This window comes from Neoarius graeffei, chromosome 23 (assembly GCF_027579695.1).
Source record: "Neoarius graeffei isolate fNeoGra1 chromosome 23, fNeoGra1.pri, whole genome shotgun sequence".
Lineage (NCBI taxonomy): Eukaryota > Metazoa > Chordata > Actinopteri > Siluriformes > Ariidae > Neoarius > Neoarius graeffei.
This window is the reverse complement of record NC_083591.1, coordinates 42,725,319-42,744,639: the sequence shown is the minus strand read 5'-3', so window position 1 is coordinate 42,744,639 and position 19,321 is coordinate 42,725,319. Positions and strand designations below refer to the sequence as shown.

At 42.5% G+C, this 19,321-nt stretch overlaps 1 protein-coding gene across 2 annotated transcripts in view; it reads right to left on the bottom strand.

Moving 5' to 3' along the window:
* Positions 1 to 909: 909 nt before the first annotated feature.
* zmp:0000000521 (spindlin-W) overlaps positions 910 to 19,321 on the bottom strand; it is a 60,167-nt gene continuing 41,755 nt past the window's right edge. For both annotated transcript variants that reach the window (XM_060906209.1, XM_060906210.1), the window contains exons 4-5: positions 8,859 to 9,092; positions 910 to 4,180 (exon numbers count right to left, since the gene is read on the bottom strand). In XM_060906209.1, the coding sequence (XP_060762192.1) occupies positions 3,975 to 4,180; positions 8,859 to 9,092 (440 nt within the window). In that variant the 3' untranslated portion in view covers positions 910 to 3,974. The remainder of the gene's footprint in view (positions 4,181 to 8,858; positions 9,093 to 19,321) is intronic.

The following is a 19,321-nucleotide window of genomic DNA, read 5'->3' as shown; positions in this document are numbered from 1 at the left end:
ATATGCATTATTTACAAAAAAAAAAAAACGCATTTAAGTACATATAAGATTACACCATTTAAACATTTTGCAGAGCAGAGCATTGTGATTGATCTCATTATTAATGTTTCTGTTACGGAACTGCATGCAGTAATTAAATTAATGTGTTGACTATATGTGTTGCTAATAGCTGTACATTTATCATGGGGATGAAGAGAATAAATAAACGGACTGGATAAATATCTTCAGTAATGAAACACCGATCACTTAACTGAGTGAGGTTTCTTTTTTTATTCATTTATCCTTATGCTTACTGAACGGGAGGACTTTTGCGTGGCTTTTAAGTAATCAACGCCACAAACGAAAAGAAACAGTTTCACTTATGGATCTGCCAGGCGTTAACTACAGAACTCCTACAGTTGCCTTTTTAAAATATTTAAATAACAGAATTTGCATTTACGGCACACAGCCACGATCCTGTATACACTATCATACAGCCGTGAGATCACGTGAAGTATTACTTGATTCCTTTTATGAAAAATTTGACGACAATAACAACAGTGCTAATAGCGAACACTGATCTACCGCCATAAACAAGACTTTTGATGTGCTTTGTCATTTACACTGAAAAACATCGGGATTACATCTAAGTGTATTACACAAAGCAGGTTACTGACTAACTTTCCACCATCTTAAGGGAGGCTGAAATTTTTATTAGCTCAAGTGGGGAGAAAAAAAAAAAAAAAACACACATGGAGGTCTGTAGGATTCTGTACAACGACGTGTTAAACATGAGAATGGAACGCAGATCAAGATTTACAGTGTCTTGCAAAAGTATTCATCCCCTTTGGTGTTTGTCCTGTTTTGTCGTATTACAAGCTGGAATTAAAAAGGATTGTTGGGGGGTTAGCACCATTTGGTTTACACAACATGCCTACCACTTTAATGGTAAATTTTTTTTATTGTGACACAAACAATAATCAAGATGAAAAAACAGAAATCTGGAGTGTGCATAGGTATTCACCACCACCCCCGAAGTCAATACTTTGTAGAGCCACATTTTGCTGCAATTACAGCTGCAAGTCTCTTGGGTATGCCTTTATTAGCTTCGCATATCTAGCCACTGGGATTTTTGCCCATTCCTCAAGGCAAAACTGCTCCAATTCCTCAAGTTAGATGGGTTGTATTGGTGTACAGCAATCTTCAAGTTATGCCACAGATTCTCAATTGGATTGAGGTCTGGGCTTTGACTAGGCCATTCCAAGTCATTTAAATGTTTCCCTTTAAACCACTCCAGTGTAGCTTTAGCAGTATGTTTAGGGTCATTGTCCTGCTGGAATGTGAACCTTCGTCCCAATCTCAAATCTGGCTGACTCAAACCGGTTTTCCTCCAAAATGTCCTGTATTTAGCGCCATCCATCTTTCCTTCAGTCCTGACCAGCTTTCCTGGCCCTGCAGATGAAAAATATCCCCACAGCATGATGCTGCCACCACCATGCTTCAAGGGTGTTGGGTTTGCACCACACATGGCATTTCCCATGATGGCCAAAAAGATCAATTTTAGTCTATTTGACCAGAGAATCGTCTTCCATGTGCTTGGTGAGTCTGCCACATGCTGTTGGGCAAACTTCAAATGTGTTTTCTTAACCAATGGCTTTTTTTCTGGCCACTCTTCCATAAAGCCCCACTCTGTCGAGTGTATGGCTTAAAGTGGTCCTATGGACAGAGCCTCCCATCTCCGCTGTGGATCTCTGCAGCTCTTTCAGTATCATCTTTGATGTCTTTGTTGCATCACTGATTAATGCCCTCCTTGTCCGGTCTGAGAGTTTTGGTGGGCGGCCGTCTCTTGTCCGGTTTGTAGCGGTTCCATATTCTTTCCACTTTGCTATAATGGATTTAATGGTGCTCCCTGGGATATTCAAAGTTTGGGATATTTTTTATAACCCAACCTTCTCCACAACTTTGTCTTTGACCTGTTTGGAGGCTCCTTGGTTTTCATGTTGCTTGCTTAGTAGTGTTGCAGAGTCAGGGTCCTTCCAGAACAGGCTGGTTTATACAGACATCATGTGACAGATCATGCGACACTGACTGCACACAGGTGGATCTTAACCAACTAATTATGTGACTTATGAAGTGAATTGGTTGGACCAGCTCTTATTTAGGGGCTTCATACGAAAAGGGGTGAATACCTTTTAACTCCAGGTTTCTGTTTTTTCATCTTAATTATTGTCTGTGTTACAATAAAACAACAATTTGCACCTTTAAAACTGTAGGCATGTTGTGTAAATCAAATGGTGCTAACCCTCCAAAAATCCATTTTAATTTCAGCTTGTAATGCGACAAAACAGGACAAACACCAAGGGGGATGAATACGTACTTTTGCAAGACACTGTGCAAAAGCAGCATCACAACTACGTGATGCTGGTTTGGCAGATTCTTGGTTAATCTTTAATGAAATGTGACATTGTAACTTCGTTGTTAAGTCCAATATTCCGAATGACCCACATAAAATACGACTAGTCAGAGCTGATGCGTACAATAGTACTTCTTCAGCTTTTTCCTTTATCATGTTTCTATCCCAATGTGTTATATTCGGATCCGCCGTGTTGAGAAAAAGTAAAACGCGCCATTCGAATCAAGACAACTATTCGAGATTAACTCATTATAGTACATCATATAGTTACCCCCGATACATCCTGTCAATTCATTTTAATTTCAGCATGATTTTTCAGTCTGATAGTTTCTTCCTGAAGATCCAGCCTGCTGGATAGATTTGTTTTAAATTAAACGTCAAATTAAAGTGGGGACACTGAGGTAGACAGCCCCATTATGATCCCACCCGACTACAGAGAACATTAAGTTTACAATTTAAATGTTATATGGTTACGCAGTAATCACTGGATGAATTAAACAATATACTTTAATAAAACCTCAATTTTTAATGTAGAGCCATTTAAAAAAAAAAAAAAAAAGCATTAAAATCCTGTCGATCAGGAGGCATGAAAACAACAAAAGAGCCTCCTTATGTGTATATTATATATACACATATATTCTGACAACATAATATAGACAATTTTGCGTGCTGAATATTTTACGCCTCTCAAAAAACAAAGTACAAATGAATCTGGAATTATTTCACTGGGGAAATAAGCTCATATATTCTTCAGAAAAACTTTACAAACTTTAAATTTAAAAAAACAAAAAACAAAACTTAAATTACACGTAGAGTGAATTCAAATAATCACACCAAGCCTTGATTTCAGTCTTTTAACTCTAATTTCTCCAAAGAATGTGTCCAGACAGCATTTTTACTGCTCTTATGGGAAGCTTTTATGGGAAGCGCAGCCATCTTGGATTCAGGCTCATTTTTAGTGGAAGATTACAAAAAACTGCAATTCAACTGAAAAGAGCTACATTCACAGTAGTTAATGAACTGTAACTGAAAACTTTTGCAAGAATAACAGGAAGCAAAAAATAAATAGTCGCCTTGACTTTTTTTTCCTTTCTTTTTTTATACAAAAGCCTCATTCTGGAAGTATTCTTCATTACTCTGACTATTCTGTCTTGTCAAAAACTGTGGTCGGTCTTTATACGGCTCATGACTATCACGAAAATGTTGTAAAAATAATTAAATGTCAATAAATACACTGTATATCTCAAGATACACCTGCTTCCCCGTTTTAAACTGTTTAAGCCCCAATCAGGAATTGCTCTAACTGCCTTCCTTTTCACCCCAAGACCCGCTAGAAGACAACTCGACAACCCAGCGCAAAAAATCCCTCATTGAGGCTTTCAAGCTTTGTTCTCTAATCTTGCGTCGATGACGTGACGTCCACGAATATGACACACGCGAATGAACAAAACCACAAACATCTGTACCATTCTACCCCTCCACAGCAGCACACAGTGGAGAGAGAGTACAATGAGAGGCGACGAGATTACGCTATGGAGAGGTGATGGTGAGTTTTGTCTTCGTATGCTGCGTTCTTGTTATTTTAGGTGGTCTTGACCAGGTCGTAGACGTGAATGTGGAAATCGTCGTCGTATTTGATGTAGTAGACGGAGGGCTTGGCAGGGACTTGGTAGATGACCAGCCCGGTTCTCTTCACTCCTTTGTCAGTAACATATTCAACCTGCTTACCCACAAGGCTCTCGGTCTCCTCGCCAGGCTTCCTGTCAGCAGGCAGCAGGTGCTTGTTCTCTGGGGGACAAATGGGGAGGAAAAAAAAAAAAAAAACAGACACACTGAGAACAAATTCAATCTTTTTTTTTTTTTTAAATCCCAAATCACTTACTACCAAACGTTGAAGGCTAATACGAGGGGCGTTCAATAAGTAATGCCCCTGACCCACTTCCCATAGCAGTAGAGCAACGAAACTTGGCACAGTTATTAGTCTTTCTCTACATAGGAACCACCCAGAGTTATGCATTTCTCCCATCGTTTGATGCAGCTCTGGAGACCGTTTTTGTAGAACACCCCAGGTTGGTCCTCCAACCACGACGTGACTTCAGAAATCAAGGCTGCATCATCTGGGAAACGCTTTCCTTTCAAAAACAACTTCATGGCTGGGAAGAGGTGAAAGTCAGAGGGTGCAAGGTCAGGAGAATAGGGAGGATGGATGAGGATTTCATAGCCACACTCCCGTGCTTCTGATCTGGCGACAAGCGAATTGTGGACCGGAGCGTTGTCCTGCAGGAGGAGGATACCTTTGCTGATCTTGCCCCGCCTCTTGATTTTGATAGCTTCTCTTAATTTCCTTAAAAGTGAAGCATAATGGGCTCCTGTAATTGTGGTACCCTTTGCCAGGAAATCTGTCATCACTACTCCGTCCTGGTCCCAGAAGACTGTGAGCATGACCTTGCCAGCGGAGGGCTGCACCCTTGCCTTCTTTGGAGGTGGCGAGTCCAAGTGCTTCCACTGCATTGACTGGGCTTTGGTCTGTGGATCATAGTGATGGACCCAGGTTTCATCCTGTGTAATCAGTCTTTTGAAAAACTTTGACTCATCTTCTTGGCACATCTCCAAATTCATCCTTGAGCACTCGACGCGTTCTCACTTCTGGAAAGGTGTGAGCAACCTGGGAATCCATCTGGCAGACACCTTATGCATATGCAAATGGTCATGAATAATAGTTTCCACAGACCCTGTACTAATCTTGACCTCTTGGGCTATTTGGTGAATAGTAATGCGCCGATCTTCCAAAATGGCAGCCTCGACTTGACGGACAGATGCCTCATCAATGGCAGAAGGGGGGCGGCCAGGTCTGGGAGTTGTTTCCACAGACTTCCGGCCATGTTTGAATTCACGATGCCAGCGTTTTACAAGGTCATATGATGGGGCATTATCACCATAAGTTTCTTTCATTTCATCAAAAGTCTCCTGTGGTGTGCGTCCTTTCAAATACAAAAACCGGATCACTGCGCGACACTCAACAGGCTCCATTTCACACCTGACTCAGTTCAAACACGTGTAAATCAGAAACCACAATTAGTTCAGAGCTGTAATTTGCCACATAACCCATAGAGATATAAATCATTGCACATGCAAAATTTCAGCTAGATCAGACAACTGGAAGTGGGTCAGGGGCATTACTTATTGAACGCCCCTCGTACATCCATACAGCCAATTACAACATCATCTTTGATCTGCTAGTGGCAGAACATCATAAGACACTTAAGCATGCTTGATCCCGAGGGACTCCTGTCTTATCTTCATGCGCATTCAATAACAACATTAACCGCTGCTACGTATCTGCCCTCTTCCTCATACACGAGCTCTCAAGCACTCACGATTGGCCAGTGTTGCTGTGACTGACGGGAGAGACACTATGCCATGCCTTCTACCAGACAGCACAGCCAACAGAGCCTAATCTAGGAATTTGAAAATAGAGGACAGATCCCTCACTAGTTGTAGAAACAGGGGACAGAAAATATTAACATGGGTAAAAATATCCCTCATTTGCTCCAGTTAGTGGGGACAGAAAAATAAGTAATACATTGGTAGAGTACATCTATAAACAGAACAGTTTTATTAATAAAACTAAATACATGTAACAAACATTCATATCAGATGTTAATCTATATAATATCATAATTATGGCACTATTAGGGATGGCGAAAACTAAAAAAAATCTTGACCGACCACCAAGCCTCATTAGCCGGTTAAAGTCGGTTAACCTATGAGTTTAAACAGGGATGCAAACGGCACGCCTTTTAGCGGATGCCGCCTTTTCACGGCTGAATCGTACAAAGATCCGATTTTTTTTTTTGGGGGGGGGGGGGGGGGGGCGTTGGAGTGTCTGAATAATTTCATCAGAGTAAATTCTGTATGCTCAAAGGAAAGCAATCGGATCTGCACGATTCAGCTGTGAAAAAGTCGGCATCTGCGCCTTTAGTTTGTGTGGAGAGCTATGATCTGCAGTAACATGCATTGTTGGCTACAGACCGAAACATACTTTCAGAATGCACTGGCCAAGGCAGGACTAAACTCGATGTGCCTTCTAATAATAATAATAATAAAAAAAAAAACAGAATAGTAATTTGTAAGCTAAAAAGCCTGTGTCTACACTTTTTTCTTTCGCCGAGTGGCAGCTGTGTTCAACTGGGGCAGGACATGACTGAATGGGTGTTTCTGATTTGTTAGCTGTCTTTAACTGGGGCGGGAGGGCGGGACATGACTGAATGGGTGTTTCTGATTCGTCAGCTGTCGTCCTTACACCGCATGGCATGCCCCAAGCGTTTACAACACAGAATTCCAAGTCCTCTGCTCCAAAATCGGCAGCTTCAAAACGATTGATTTTTTTTTTTAACCGACAACCAAAAAAAAAAAAAAAATTAACCGGTTGACGTTGATTCGGTCAACCACCGGTCAAACGGTCATCGGTTAACATCCCTAGGCACTATACATATCCTTTATCCACAGTTTATAGTATTGCACAAACATTATGATCAGATCTGAACTTTAAAAATGTAAAGATTTTAGATCAAAAACTATATGAAGAATTATATACTGCAAAACCTTACAAATATGACTAGTTTTCTGTTATATGACTAGGCTACTGTTTTACTACAGTATAAATCATGTGACTAGCCTATTTTTACCAATTTGACCACCAGTAGTATAATGTTGCATTTCAAATATGACTAGGTTAATATTCGTATCTGCCTGGACTGTCACTTCGGTGGTAACATCGTCGACTTCGGTTTCATATTTCGTTTTCTTCTTGGTTGGTTCATCGGTAGTACTTGTATCGGGTTGTGTAACGTCGGCTGGATTAGTATCTGTCACTTCTGTGTCTTCGTTTTGTTTCCTTTTTTTGTCCAAAGGTCTTTCAACGTGACCACGCGTTTTGACATTGTTATGTTTGGATGAGACAGAACGATATGCCATGTGCTTTTGGGTATTTTGAAAACACTTCACACGATTGGTTGAGATGCACTGTCTTCCGGTTCAGTGACCAATGATATAATAGTTCACAAAACTGTTTTACCCGCTAAATAAACCATTCGGAATACTTTGGTCCTTTCCGATATTTTCCGATTGGTGTGTAAACAACGCTATATTTACCGCAGTGCTTACTAGCGGGTGCTGACAAATTGATACGCACAAGATTTAGTAAAACGCGACTACACGCTCTCTACTTATAAATGCGCGACAAAATGAATAGATACTAGGGATGGCGAAAACTAAAAAAAAATCTTGGCCGACTACCGAGCCTCATTAGGCGGTTAAAGTCGGTTAACCTACGAGTTTAAAATTCCAGAATTGGAATTATTACAGGGATACAAACGGCGCGCCTTTTGGCGGATGCCGCCCTCTCCACGGCTGAATCACGCAGATCCGACCTTCCTTTCCCAAGGGGGGGGGGGGGCGTTTGAGCGTCCGACCACAACTTAATCAAAGCAAATTCTGCATATAAGCAAATGCCGCCACAGTCCACGAAACACAGGAAGTACAAGCACGAGAAGAAAACAGCAAATCAGAAAGCCGCACATGCCCGCACCGAAGCCGCGCAAAATTTAATGTACAGTTTAATACACTGATTGCGCGGCTTCCGCGCAAACACGCGCAGCCCCCCGATCCACTGCCCTTCTCCCACACCCCCCACGCCTCATGGACTGCAACGGCACCTGCCTATTTAGTAATTTTAATACAGAATCCACCTTGAAATTACAAATCAGACACTCCAACACCCCCCCCCCCCCCCCCCCCAAAAAAAAAACCCACGGATCTGAGCGATTTAAAAAAAAAAAAAAAAAGTCGGCATCTGCGCCTTTAGTTTGTGTGGAGAGATATGATCTGCAAGAACATGCATTGTTGGCTACAGACCGAAACATACTTTCAGAATGCACTGGCCAAGGCAGGACTAAACTCGACGTGCCTTCTAATAATAATTTGAAAAAAACAGAATAGTAATTTGTAAGCTAAAAAGCCTGTGTCTACACTTTTCTTTCGCCGAGTGGCAGCTGGGCGGGACATGACTGAATGGGTGTTTCTGATTTGTCAGCTGTCGTCCTTACACCGTATGGCATGCCCCAAGCGTTTACAACACGGAATTCCAGGTTCTCCGCTCCAAAATCGGCAGCTTCAAAACGATTGATTTTTTTTTTTTTAAACCGACAATCAAAAAAAAAATTAACCGGTTGACGTCGATTCCGTCAACCACCAGTCAAACAGTCATCGGTTAACACGCGATATCACTCTCGTGCCCAAAAAGTGGATGTGTGACAGACAGATAAAAAAACGTGTATTATCGCATATTACACGCCCTAGATTAGGCTCTGAGCCAATAAACAAACACACACAGTCTTAAACCGATTATAATTCACCGGTGAAGAGCAGCAGAATGTGTTTACACAGCTCAACACAAATCCCTCACCTGCTTCAGGTAAAATGCGAAGGTCGCCTTCCTTGTAGTCGTCCCACAGCTGGTACATGTACAGCACTGGGTCCTTCTCATAGGTGATGTAATACCAGTTAGTCATGATGGGGGCACGAGACAGCACCATCCCTCTCCACTCGTTCTTTTCTCCGTCCTCTTTCTCAAACAGATGCTCCACTGCTTTCCCCACCAGCTCCTCCGGGTCATGAGGCACCTTTATCTTATTGTTCACTATGAAAGGAAAAACAGTTTGTCACATGAATTCAGTAAATAGGAGTCTGTATTGCAAATTACAAGCAATCAAATTTGAACCTGATGTAAATTTGACCACGTTATACGCAGTGCTTTAAGTGGGCCGGTACGCAGTACCGCCACATCTAGATTTTAATCCCTGGCGTACCGGGACTTCCCACAAGCTCACAGTACCCTTTCCTGTCCTCTCCATATCAGAGCATGGTTTTCCCCAAAGCGTTTTAGCGTGTCGGGCCCGATACGCTTGCTCTGCCTGCCGATACACTTAGTCGCTTTAGTTAAAATCCGATACGCTTAGATTTATACCGATACGTTAAATTTCCTACCCACAAGCAACTAGATACACAGGAGAGCAAATAACAGATCCATTTACATATTGATTGATATTTGTGTTAAACAAGCGGTCTTTTTTTCCAATGTTTGTGTTGATTCTGTCAAAGTAATATGTCTGGGTGGTATGATGTAAACAAACTAATCTGTTGGCTATGTCAAGAAAATGTCAGACATCCCGGAAATTTCCGATTCATTATAAGCGATCTCATCGGCTGCTGATGTTGTCCCGCACCAGACGGACAAAGCCGACTGATTTATTTGACAGACTATTCTGTTTCGGTTTAGATTGTGAACGAGGCTTCTCCTGCCTAAAGAGAATAAAGACTCCAGCGAGGAAAAGACTTGCTGGACAATTTGATCCACATCAGCATGGATGACAGTGAGATGGACTGTGAGAGGGTTGCCCAACATTGGGCCAAGCAAAAGCCAAGGAGAATTAATCTGCTTTAAAGGAACAGTCCACCGTACTTCCATAATGAAATATGCTCTTATCTGAATTGAGACGAGCTGCTCCGTACCTCTCTGAGCTTTGCGCGACCTCCCAGTCAGTCAGACGCAGTCAGACGCGCGGTCACTCCTGTTAGCAATGTAGCTAGGCTCAGTATGGCCAACGGTATTTTTTGGGGCTGTAGTTAGATGCGACCAAACTCTTCCGCGTTTTTCCTGTTTACATAGGTTTATATGACCAGTGATATGAAACAAGTTCAGTTACACAAATTGAAACGTGGCGATTTTCTATGCTATGGAAAGTCCGCACTATAATGACAGGCGTACTAACACCTTCTGCGCGCTTCGGCAGCGCATTGATATCCGAGCTCCGTATCAATGCGCTGCCGAAGCGCGCAGAAGGTGTTAGTACGCCTGTCATTATAGTGCGGACTTTCCATAGCATAGAAAATCGCCACGTTTCAATTTGTGTAACTGAACTTGTTTCATATCACTGGTCATATAAACCTATGTAAACAGGAAAAACGTGGAAGAGTTTGGTCGGATCTAACTACAGCCCCAAAAAATACCATTGGCCATGCTGAGCCTAGCTACATTGCTAACAGGAGTGACAGCGCGTCTGACTGACTGGGAGGTCGCGCAAAGCTCGGAGAGGTACGGATCAGCTCGTCTCAATTCAGAGAAGAACATATTTCATTATGGAAGTACGGTGGACTGTTCCTTTAAAGGAGCAGAAAACTTCATTCATTAGTTTGGGTTTGCAGAAAGATTATGTACTTATAAACACTCTCACGAAGTGAAGTTGTCCAAATGTGTCAAATATACAGTAGCATAATTTCAAATAATAATCATAAGCATTTTTGGCAGTGTGATGTCACTGGGATCCATTTAACAAAAGGCGGCTCCGGATTATTCTTTTGTTAAAAGCTCACAGTGACGTCACACTGCCAAATACGCTTATTATTATTATTCGAAATTATGCTACATTTGACACTTATTAACAAATTCTCTTCATGAACGTGTTTATAAGTACATAATCTTTCTGCAAACTTAAATGTATGAATTAAGTTTTCTTTTCCTTTAAATATATGTTTTAATCCTAATCTAGTCCATTTAATAAAGTGCCAAAATTTAAACTTTATAATATGCAGTTGCCTTACTTTTCTTTTCAGTGCATCTTAGTTATACATATATTACGGTAATTGCATCAGAAACATTCTAAATCATTACAGTTATAGTAAAGACAGCAACTTATTTTCAGGTGGCAGTTCTTAGGTTCAGATCCCTTTGTGATCAACAGGAGGTCATGATGATCGATTCTCTTCATTGGATTGCGTAAGCTGGAGCAAACCACTGGTCATATTTTCATGCACATTTTGTTACAGCACTACTTGATCATAGATAATTAAGGGATCCCTGTAGATTTTCAATCTATCATAGACCTCAGTAATCTGTAACAAAACAGTTTAACTTGCATGCTGAACTTTAAGGTGAAATTTCAAATGTGTATACATTAATACTATTTAGGTCAGAAATCACTGAAACACTGGTAAAATCTATCCGATAATCCTGTATCTAAAACCTCCGAGACCCTGAAAATGCACCTGAGAGCATCTATTTTCAAAAAATTTTCCGGGGGAGCATGGCCCCGGACCTCCCTAGTTTTGCTTCGCGCCTTTGGCACTTGCTTCCGCACCGTTGGCGCTCAATTGTCTGTGCATTATCATGCCAGAATTTAGGGCTTTAATTTTTTTCTGGGGAAAACACTGTCAGAGTGTCTCTTGGCGAGTCATTATGACATTTAAACTCCATTACTCAGGGTGCACTACGCAATGCTCACTTGCTTGTTCACGGAGAAATCGGAAACAACAAATGGGAAAAACAAAAACAGGACAGTAATGATGGCATGGCTACAAAGGGGCACAAAGAGAATGAGAATCGAAATGGAGCCAGATGATGACACGGCTCTTCGACAGTCAAATTCTACCGCGACAGAAAATGCAGGTGGGGAGCAGAAAGCTAACACTAGCGCGTCTGCTAACAGCGAAGAGCCTGTTGCTATAGCAATGCCTGTTGCTACCGATACTCCAGCCAACTGCGATGTTCACAATAACCTCCTTCAGCATGAATGGCCAGACTGTTGGTCAAAGGATCAAGCACAGTATTTTTGCTCACAGAAAGTAAGATGGTGTGGCTTATTTGTAGAGACAAAAAGCTTGGGTGCAAGATATGTAGCCAATTAGCTCACTTACTGTCCAAAAGGGACTGAGGTTGTCAAGTGAGTGGAGTGGATGTTTAATCTCTGCATTTGGTGCTGACAAGGCAAAACAACTTCATTCATTGCGCAAGAAAATTAAAGAACACTGAGATTCTAGATCACACTTAAAAGCAGCAGAGATAGAAAAGATGGCATCATGCAATGAAATACAAAAACATATTCAAGACTGGGCGGCACGGTGGTGTAGTGGTTAGCGCTGTCGCTTCACAGCAAGAAGGTCCGGGTTCGAGCCCCGTGGCCGGCGAGGGCCTTTCTGTGTGGAGTTTGCATGTTCTCCCCGTGTCCGCGTGGGTTTCCTCCGGGTGCTCCGGTTTCCCCCACAGTCCAAAGACATGCAGGTTAGGTTAACTGGTGACTCTAAATTGACCGTAGGTGTGAATGTGAATGTGAATGGTTGTCTGTGTCTATGTGTCAGCCCTGTGATGACCTGGCGACTTGTCCAGGGTGTACCCCGCCTTTCGCCCGTAGTCAGCTGGGATAGGCTCCAGCTTGCCTGCGACCCTGTAGAACAGGATAAAGCGGCTAGAGATAATGAGATGAGATATTCAAGACTTGAAAGGCTTGATGATCGGCTGATACCGACCGCCCGACTCATATGCCAACAGGTGAATATGGGGAGTAGTGTGCATATTCTGGATCAATTTCTTTTTTTTTTTTTTATATATGAAAGTATGTCCCTTTACACACTCATCCAGAAGGGTAATTTTGCACAAGGCCATCTGTCTACAGCAGAAAAAAATAAAATAACAAAACGCGTCTGGAAAAATCCCAAGGGAGTCTGGAGCCAGAATCCATCAACTGCGGAAGCGCCAGCAGGCTGTGCGAGCTTTGCACGGTTTCAGTGCACAGCCTGTGTAGACCAAGCGCTCCCATTTCTCTCTCATTGTCTGGTCTTTTGGGAAACGATGAGTACTAATCCCATCAAGATTGGTGTTGCTACACCCTCCTACGATACATCTGTTAACCATTTTAATAATTGCGCGATAACGTTGAAGAAATTTGCAGAAAACCACCAGGTCGTTTTCTCATAAACAAACCAGCGCTGACGTAGGATTCAGAGGGAGGCGTCCCGCACGCGACGTCACGAAAATCAATGTTTGCCGGGAAATCCAAATGCCAGCTTTTTTCAGAGGCGGACTGTGGCAGTGGGGGCGTGGTCAAGCATCAGTCTGTGACTGGAGGGCGGAGTCAGGGAAGGTAAGTGGCAGAATCACTACATCTGATGTCAATTAACCTGTGTTTGTGTGTCTTCCCAGCAACCACGCCCTATATAAGGAGAGAGAGGGCAGAGGAAGGGCTCGCTCCCGAACCAGATGTCTTGTTTGTGTGTGTATGCGTGTGGCTGGGAGAGTGTACGTGTGTGTCACTGAAAAGTGCAAAAATAAAGAGTTTTTGGAACTTAGTTCTGGCCTGCCGCCCTTCTGTGCTCGGATCCCGGGTTTCGGCACCACTGTAGACTTCAGAACGGGTGGGTGGAGCACAGAAGGGCGGCAGGCCAGAACTAAGTTCCAAAAACTCTTTATTTTTGCACTTTTCAGTGACACACACATACACTCTCCCAGCCACACGCATATACACACACACACACACACACAAGACATCTGATTCGGGAACGAGCCCTTCCTCTGCCCTCTCTCTCCTTATATAGGGCGTGGTTGCTGGGAAGACACACACCAACAGGTTAATTCACATCAGATGTAGTGATTCTGCCACTTACCTTCCCTGACTCCGCCCTCCGGTCACAGACTGATGCTTGACCACGCCCCCACTGCCACACGGACCAATTCGCCTCAAATGGCTTGATTTCAACTGAATTTTTCTGGTATTGCGCAAGGTAAAAAAAAAATTGCGCAAAAAGTGACAGATATTTGACCAAAAGTTTAATATAAAATAGGAGAATTACATTGATCTTGCTCCTGAATTTACCTGTGATATGCACTTTAAAGCACTGGTTACAGTGGGGCAAAAAAGTATTTAGTCAGTCACTAATTGTGCAAGTTCTCCCACTTAAAAAGATGAGAGAGGCCTGTAATTTTCATCATAGGTACACTTCAACTATGAGAGACAAAATGAGAAAAATAAAAAATCCAGAAAATCACATTGTCTGATTTTGAAAGAATTTATTTGCAAATTATGGTGGAAAATAAGTATTTGGTCAATAACAAAAGTTCATCTCAATACTTTGTTATATACCCTTTGTTGGCAATGACAGAGGTCAAACGTTTTCTGTAAGTCTTCACAAGGTTTTCACACACTGTTGCTGGTATTTTGGCCCATTCCTCCACGCACATCTCCTCTAGAGCAGTGATGTTTTGGGGCTGTCGCTGGGCAACACGGACTTTCAACTCCCTCCAAAGATTTTCTATGGGGTTGAGATCTGGAGACTGGCTAGGCCACTCCAGGACCTTGAAATGCTTCTTACAAAGCCACTCCTTCGTTGCCCGGGCGGTGTGTTTGGGATCATTGTCATGCTGAAAGACCCAGCCACGTTTCATCTTCAATGCCCTTGCTGATGGAAGGAGGTTTTCACTCAAAATCTCACGATACATGGCCCTATTCATGCTTTCCTTTACACAGATCAGTCGTCCTGGTCCCTTTGCAGAAAAACAGCCCCAAAGCATGATGTTTCCACCCCCATGCTTCACAGTAGGTATGGTGTTCTTTGGATGCAACTCAGCATTCTTTCTCCTCCAAACACGACAAGTTGAGTTTTTACCAAAAAGTTCTATTTTGGTTTCATCTGACCATATGACATTCTCCCAATCCTCTTCTGGATCATCCAAATGCTCTCTAGCAAACTTCAGACGGGCCTGGACATGTACTGGCTTAAGCAGGGGGACACGTCTGGCACTGCAGGGATTTGAGTCCCTGGTGGCGTAGTGTGTTACTTTGTTACTTTGTGTGCCTTTGTTACTTTGGTCCCAGCTCTCTGCAGGTCATTCACTAGGTCCCCCCGTGTGGTTCTGGGATTTTTGCTCACCGTTCTTGTGATCATTTCGACCTCACGGGGTGAGATCTTGTGTGGAGCCCCAGATCGAGGGAGATTATCAGTGGTCTTGTATGTCTTCCATTTTCTAATAATTGCTCCCACAGTTGATTTCTTCACACCAAGCTGCTTACCTATTGCAGATTCAGTCTTCCCAGCCTGGTGCAGGTCTACAATTTTGTTTCTGGTGTCCTTTGACAGCTCTTTGGTCTTGGCCATAGTGGAGTTTGGAGTGTGACTGTTTGAGGTTGTGGACAGGTGTCTTTTATACTGATAACGAGTTCAAACAGGTGCCATTAATACAGGTAACGAGTGGAGGACAGAGGAGCCTCTTAAAGAAGTTGTTACAGGTCTGTGAGAGCCAGAAATCTTGCTTGTTTGTAGGTGACCAAATACTTATTTTACCGAGGAATTTACCAATTAATTCATTAAAAATCCTACAATGTGATTTCCTGGATTCTTTCCCCCCCATTCTGTCTCTCATAGTTGAAGTGTACCTATGATGAAAATTACAGGCCTCTCTCATCTTTTTAAGTGGGAGAACTTGCACAATTGGTGGCTGACTAAATACTTTTTTGCCCCACTGTATATGTACAAACTTCACATTAATTATAAAATAGTACTAAGTACCTATAGGTCACTGAATTGTCTCATCACAGTACCTGAACAAACCTACGGTCTATCATGATCATGCGTGCTCTTATCACACCCAATAATCTGCTCTTTCTATCTGCTGAGCTGCACGCGTTCTGCTGCTGCCAAAATCTAACACCTTTCTACTGCGCTGTGACTCTCCTCAAGATCTGGAGCGGTCTGATTCATCCTGCTGCTCTACTCCTGTTCTGCTCCTCCGGCTTCTTTGGCTTGAGGCTATGCAGACTGCTGTGAATAAATTCACACGGATACTCAAGACTTGCACTTCCCAAGAACTCCTGTTGTGAGCTGAAAATCATCCCAGTACTACTATTCATAACATAATTACACTAAACAATCTGTATCCCTTCAAGACATGTAATACTGCTTGCTATTCACGAGATGACTTGTTTCCTATCGTGATCAAAATCCCAGTATCCTTGGCTGCGAGTCTTCATGTCCTCTCAGGGAGTTTTTCCTTGCCTCTGTCTCGTTCATTACGGATCTAAACAAAACACAGATTTCTATCGAGGTATTTTTAATAGTACTAAACAAGACAGACAATCAAACTTTTCAGATTCTAGTCACTTTTGTTTGGACACCAACACCACAGTGTGCTCATACTAGCAAGCAACAGATGACTGCAAACAAATGGACAGCGCATCATCTCTAAAACGTGAAGCCACCACAGGTCTAGCTCCCCTGCTGCCTGGTTGCAGAACAATTTTTAGCCACGTCCATGAGTTTCAATGACAAAATAACCTTTCCCCCCCTCCGTGTCATGTTTCTTGTCTAAACTTTGTGTCTTTCTATCTACAGTGTTTAATTCAAACAGTTATGCTGATATCTGCACTTTTTCTGACTACGTTCAGACTGCACCCTGAAACGACCCATATCCGATTTTTTTGCCCATATGCGACCTGTATCCGATTTGTTATTGACAATCTGAACGACACAAATCCGATTTTTTTCACATGCGACCCAGGCCGCTTGGATATGTGGTCCTAATCCTGATGCATATCCGTTATTTTCACATGCGACTGCAGTCTGACCGGACAGGTCGCATTCATGCGACCTACACGTCATCAACAAGAGACAAACGTCACTATTCTGCGTTGGCTAATCCCGCCTCTTTGGTGGAAAACAACAACATTTGTACAGTTTTCAGAATTTAAATAGACTTTTATAGAATTGATCAAGCTAATGGTGGATTTGGTAGGGGCCTGGATGTTGATCTGTTAGCCTGATTAAATAAAACAGTTTCTATAACTGATTTATAACTTAAACCATCCTGTATTACAAGATTATAAGATTGTTCTGGAAATTTCCAGTAATTTGACACCTTCGGTCTCATTAGTCTGCTGCCCACATTAATCAGATTATTGTGTGAGTTCCGCCACAAAAACCACATCGCCAGGTCTCGCCTCATCTCCATGCTTTACTTGCAAACTTGAAGAGTGCGCTTTTTTTTTAATTTACGTATTACGTAGATGTGCTTATTACGTGTCAATTTGCGCATGCGGGACACTTTTGGGTCGTTTTCCGTTCATATTGGAGATCGCATACAAGTCTCATATAATTGGTAATGTGAACGGCCTAACAAAAAAATTGGATTTCACAACAAATCGGATATGGGCCGTTTCAGGTTGCAGTCTGAACGTAGTGTTATTTTCCCGCGGAAATTAGTTTTTAAAATGTTGTTCGACTATAAAGCAAGATGGTGTGGACATGCTTAGGAATGACGTGGACGTGACTGACAGCTTTCTCAGAAGAAACTGGCTATAGCCGTCCAGCTAACTTCACCACAGAATGCACCATCATACACCGACTTATTTAAACTTTTCTGGACACATGCACCAATACAAACCGTTAGTAATTTCTATTAAAAACGTTAAACATCGAGGAGGTTTAAGAGGAAAAAGACTTGGTTATTGCGCTAGTTTAATCACACTAGCATAAAAAGCCACCACGATAGCAATTTTTTTTTTTTTTAAGTGTTAACGACATTCAGCCAGCCAGCTATCAAAATTTGCGCAAAAAGCTGGATTTTAAAAGTAGATGTCCCAAAGAATACGTTTTTAGACTAAAGCAGCTGCTCTTCCTGAAACCACAGTTAATCTGTTGGCGAACGTCCAGTTCATGTCCAAGTGATAAAAGTCTTTATTAGACTCATCTGTATTAATGAAACCTCTCCAGCTGAAACTGTTTCAACTCTGTGGATAGATTTGCACCATGAATACATTCTACAACGCGCTGGAAGGGGGCGGGTCTAATAAAAGGACTGGGGTGTACCTCACTTCTCGTCTGGCTAACGCAACTTCAAAGCTCTGCGAGCATTTGGTCTGGCAAAGATATTAAGCCCAACCGTTTCCCAAAGCGCGTGGTTGACCCGCCTCCCTGAAATGCCTCAGTTTGCTACTGGTCGAAGCCAGAAAAGGCTGTGACGAAGCTTAAACCAATCACATCACGCTTTCCTCTGACGTATGTGACGCGACGGAAACTGCTTGAGTAACAGGAAGAAGATAAATACCTCCAGGGCTGCTCTTTGCTCCGTTTTCAATGAGAACTTCCCGTTGAATGCTTTCAATACAGCATCTACCGCTGTGTCAAAGGCTTGCCGCTGCTCCATGTTCGTGATGTTTCTAGTGAATGAAGCGCTTCCGGCATAGATTCTGTAAACAATCTATGGCTTCCGGTCGCAGTTCTACTACGTCAGTGCCTTGAACACGCCTCTACCCAGGGCCGTTGGAGATGCGCAAAGTTGACTGGCTCCCGATTTTTCGGGAGCTTGGAAGAGCTGGAGATAGCTTGCCTTGCCAGACTAAGTTCGCAACAGCCCCCCGTGTTGCGTCACACTTAGGATGGGCGGGCCCAGGCTACCTCACTTCGCCCCTTGTCTCTAAAGCACAAACTCAAGAAGGAGAAAGTCTCTACTTCACAGACCGGTTGCAAATTTGGCAACATGGCAGAAGTATTTTGGCTTCATTTCTGTATAATGGGAGTGAAACGGGAGCACGCCGTCCATTTTTTATACAGTCGATGACCGCAAAACAAATGGCAATAGCAGCAAGCGACATTTGAACTGCGCTTCTGAATTCTACGCAAAAAAACAAACAAACAAACAAACAAACAAACAAACAAACAAACTACTGGCTCCCCTAAGTTTCCATTCTTATAACTTTAGCGTCTAGCTTTTATTAAAATGAAACACACACTTCGGTCTCACAATGCAAAAGCCCGAGTTAGCATCACTGTCAAAAACATCCCATCATCTAGAAGCAACCCAATGCCACCTCTCCTTTATGGATGACAAATTATCAAAAGCTTATTTGCCAATATAAACAAACCCAAAGCTAGGTAGACTATGTTCATCTGTCGACTGTCTCCATGCATGAAATGAAACTCGATCACTAATCTTAATCCATTCAGTGAAATAAATAAGAGAAAACAAAAAACTACACTACACAAATAACCTATTACACTGGTCAACAATTTTTCAGAAGTTGTCTGCTTCAGAGACTAAAGTTGGCG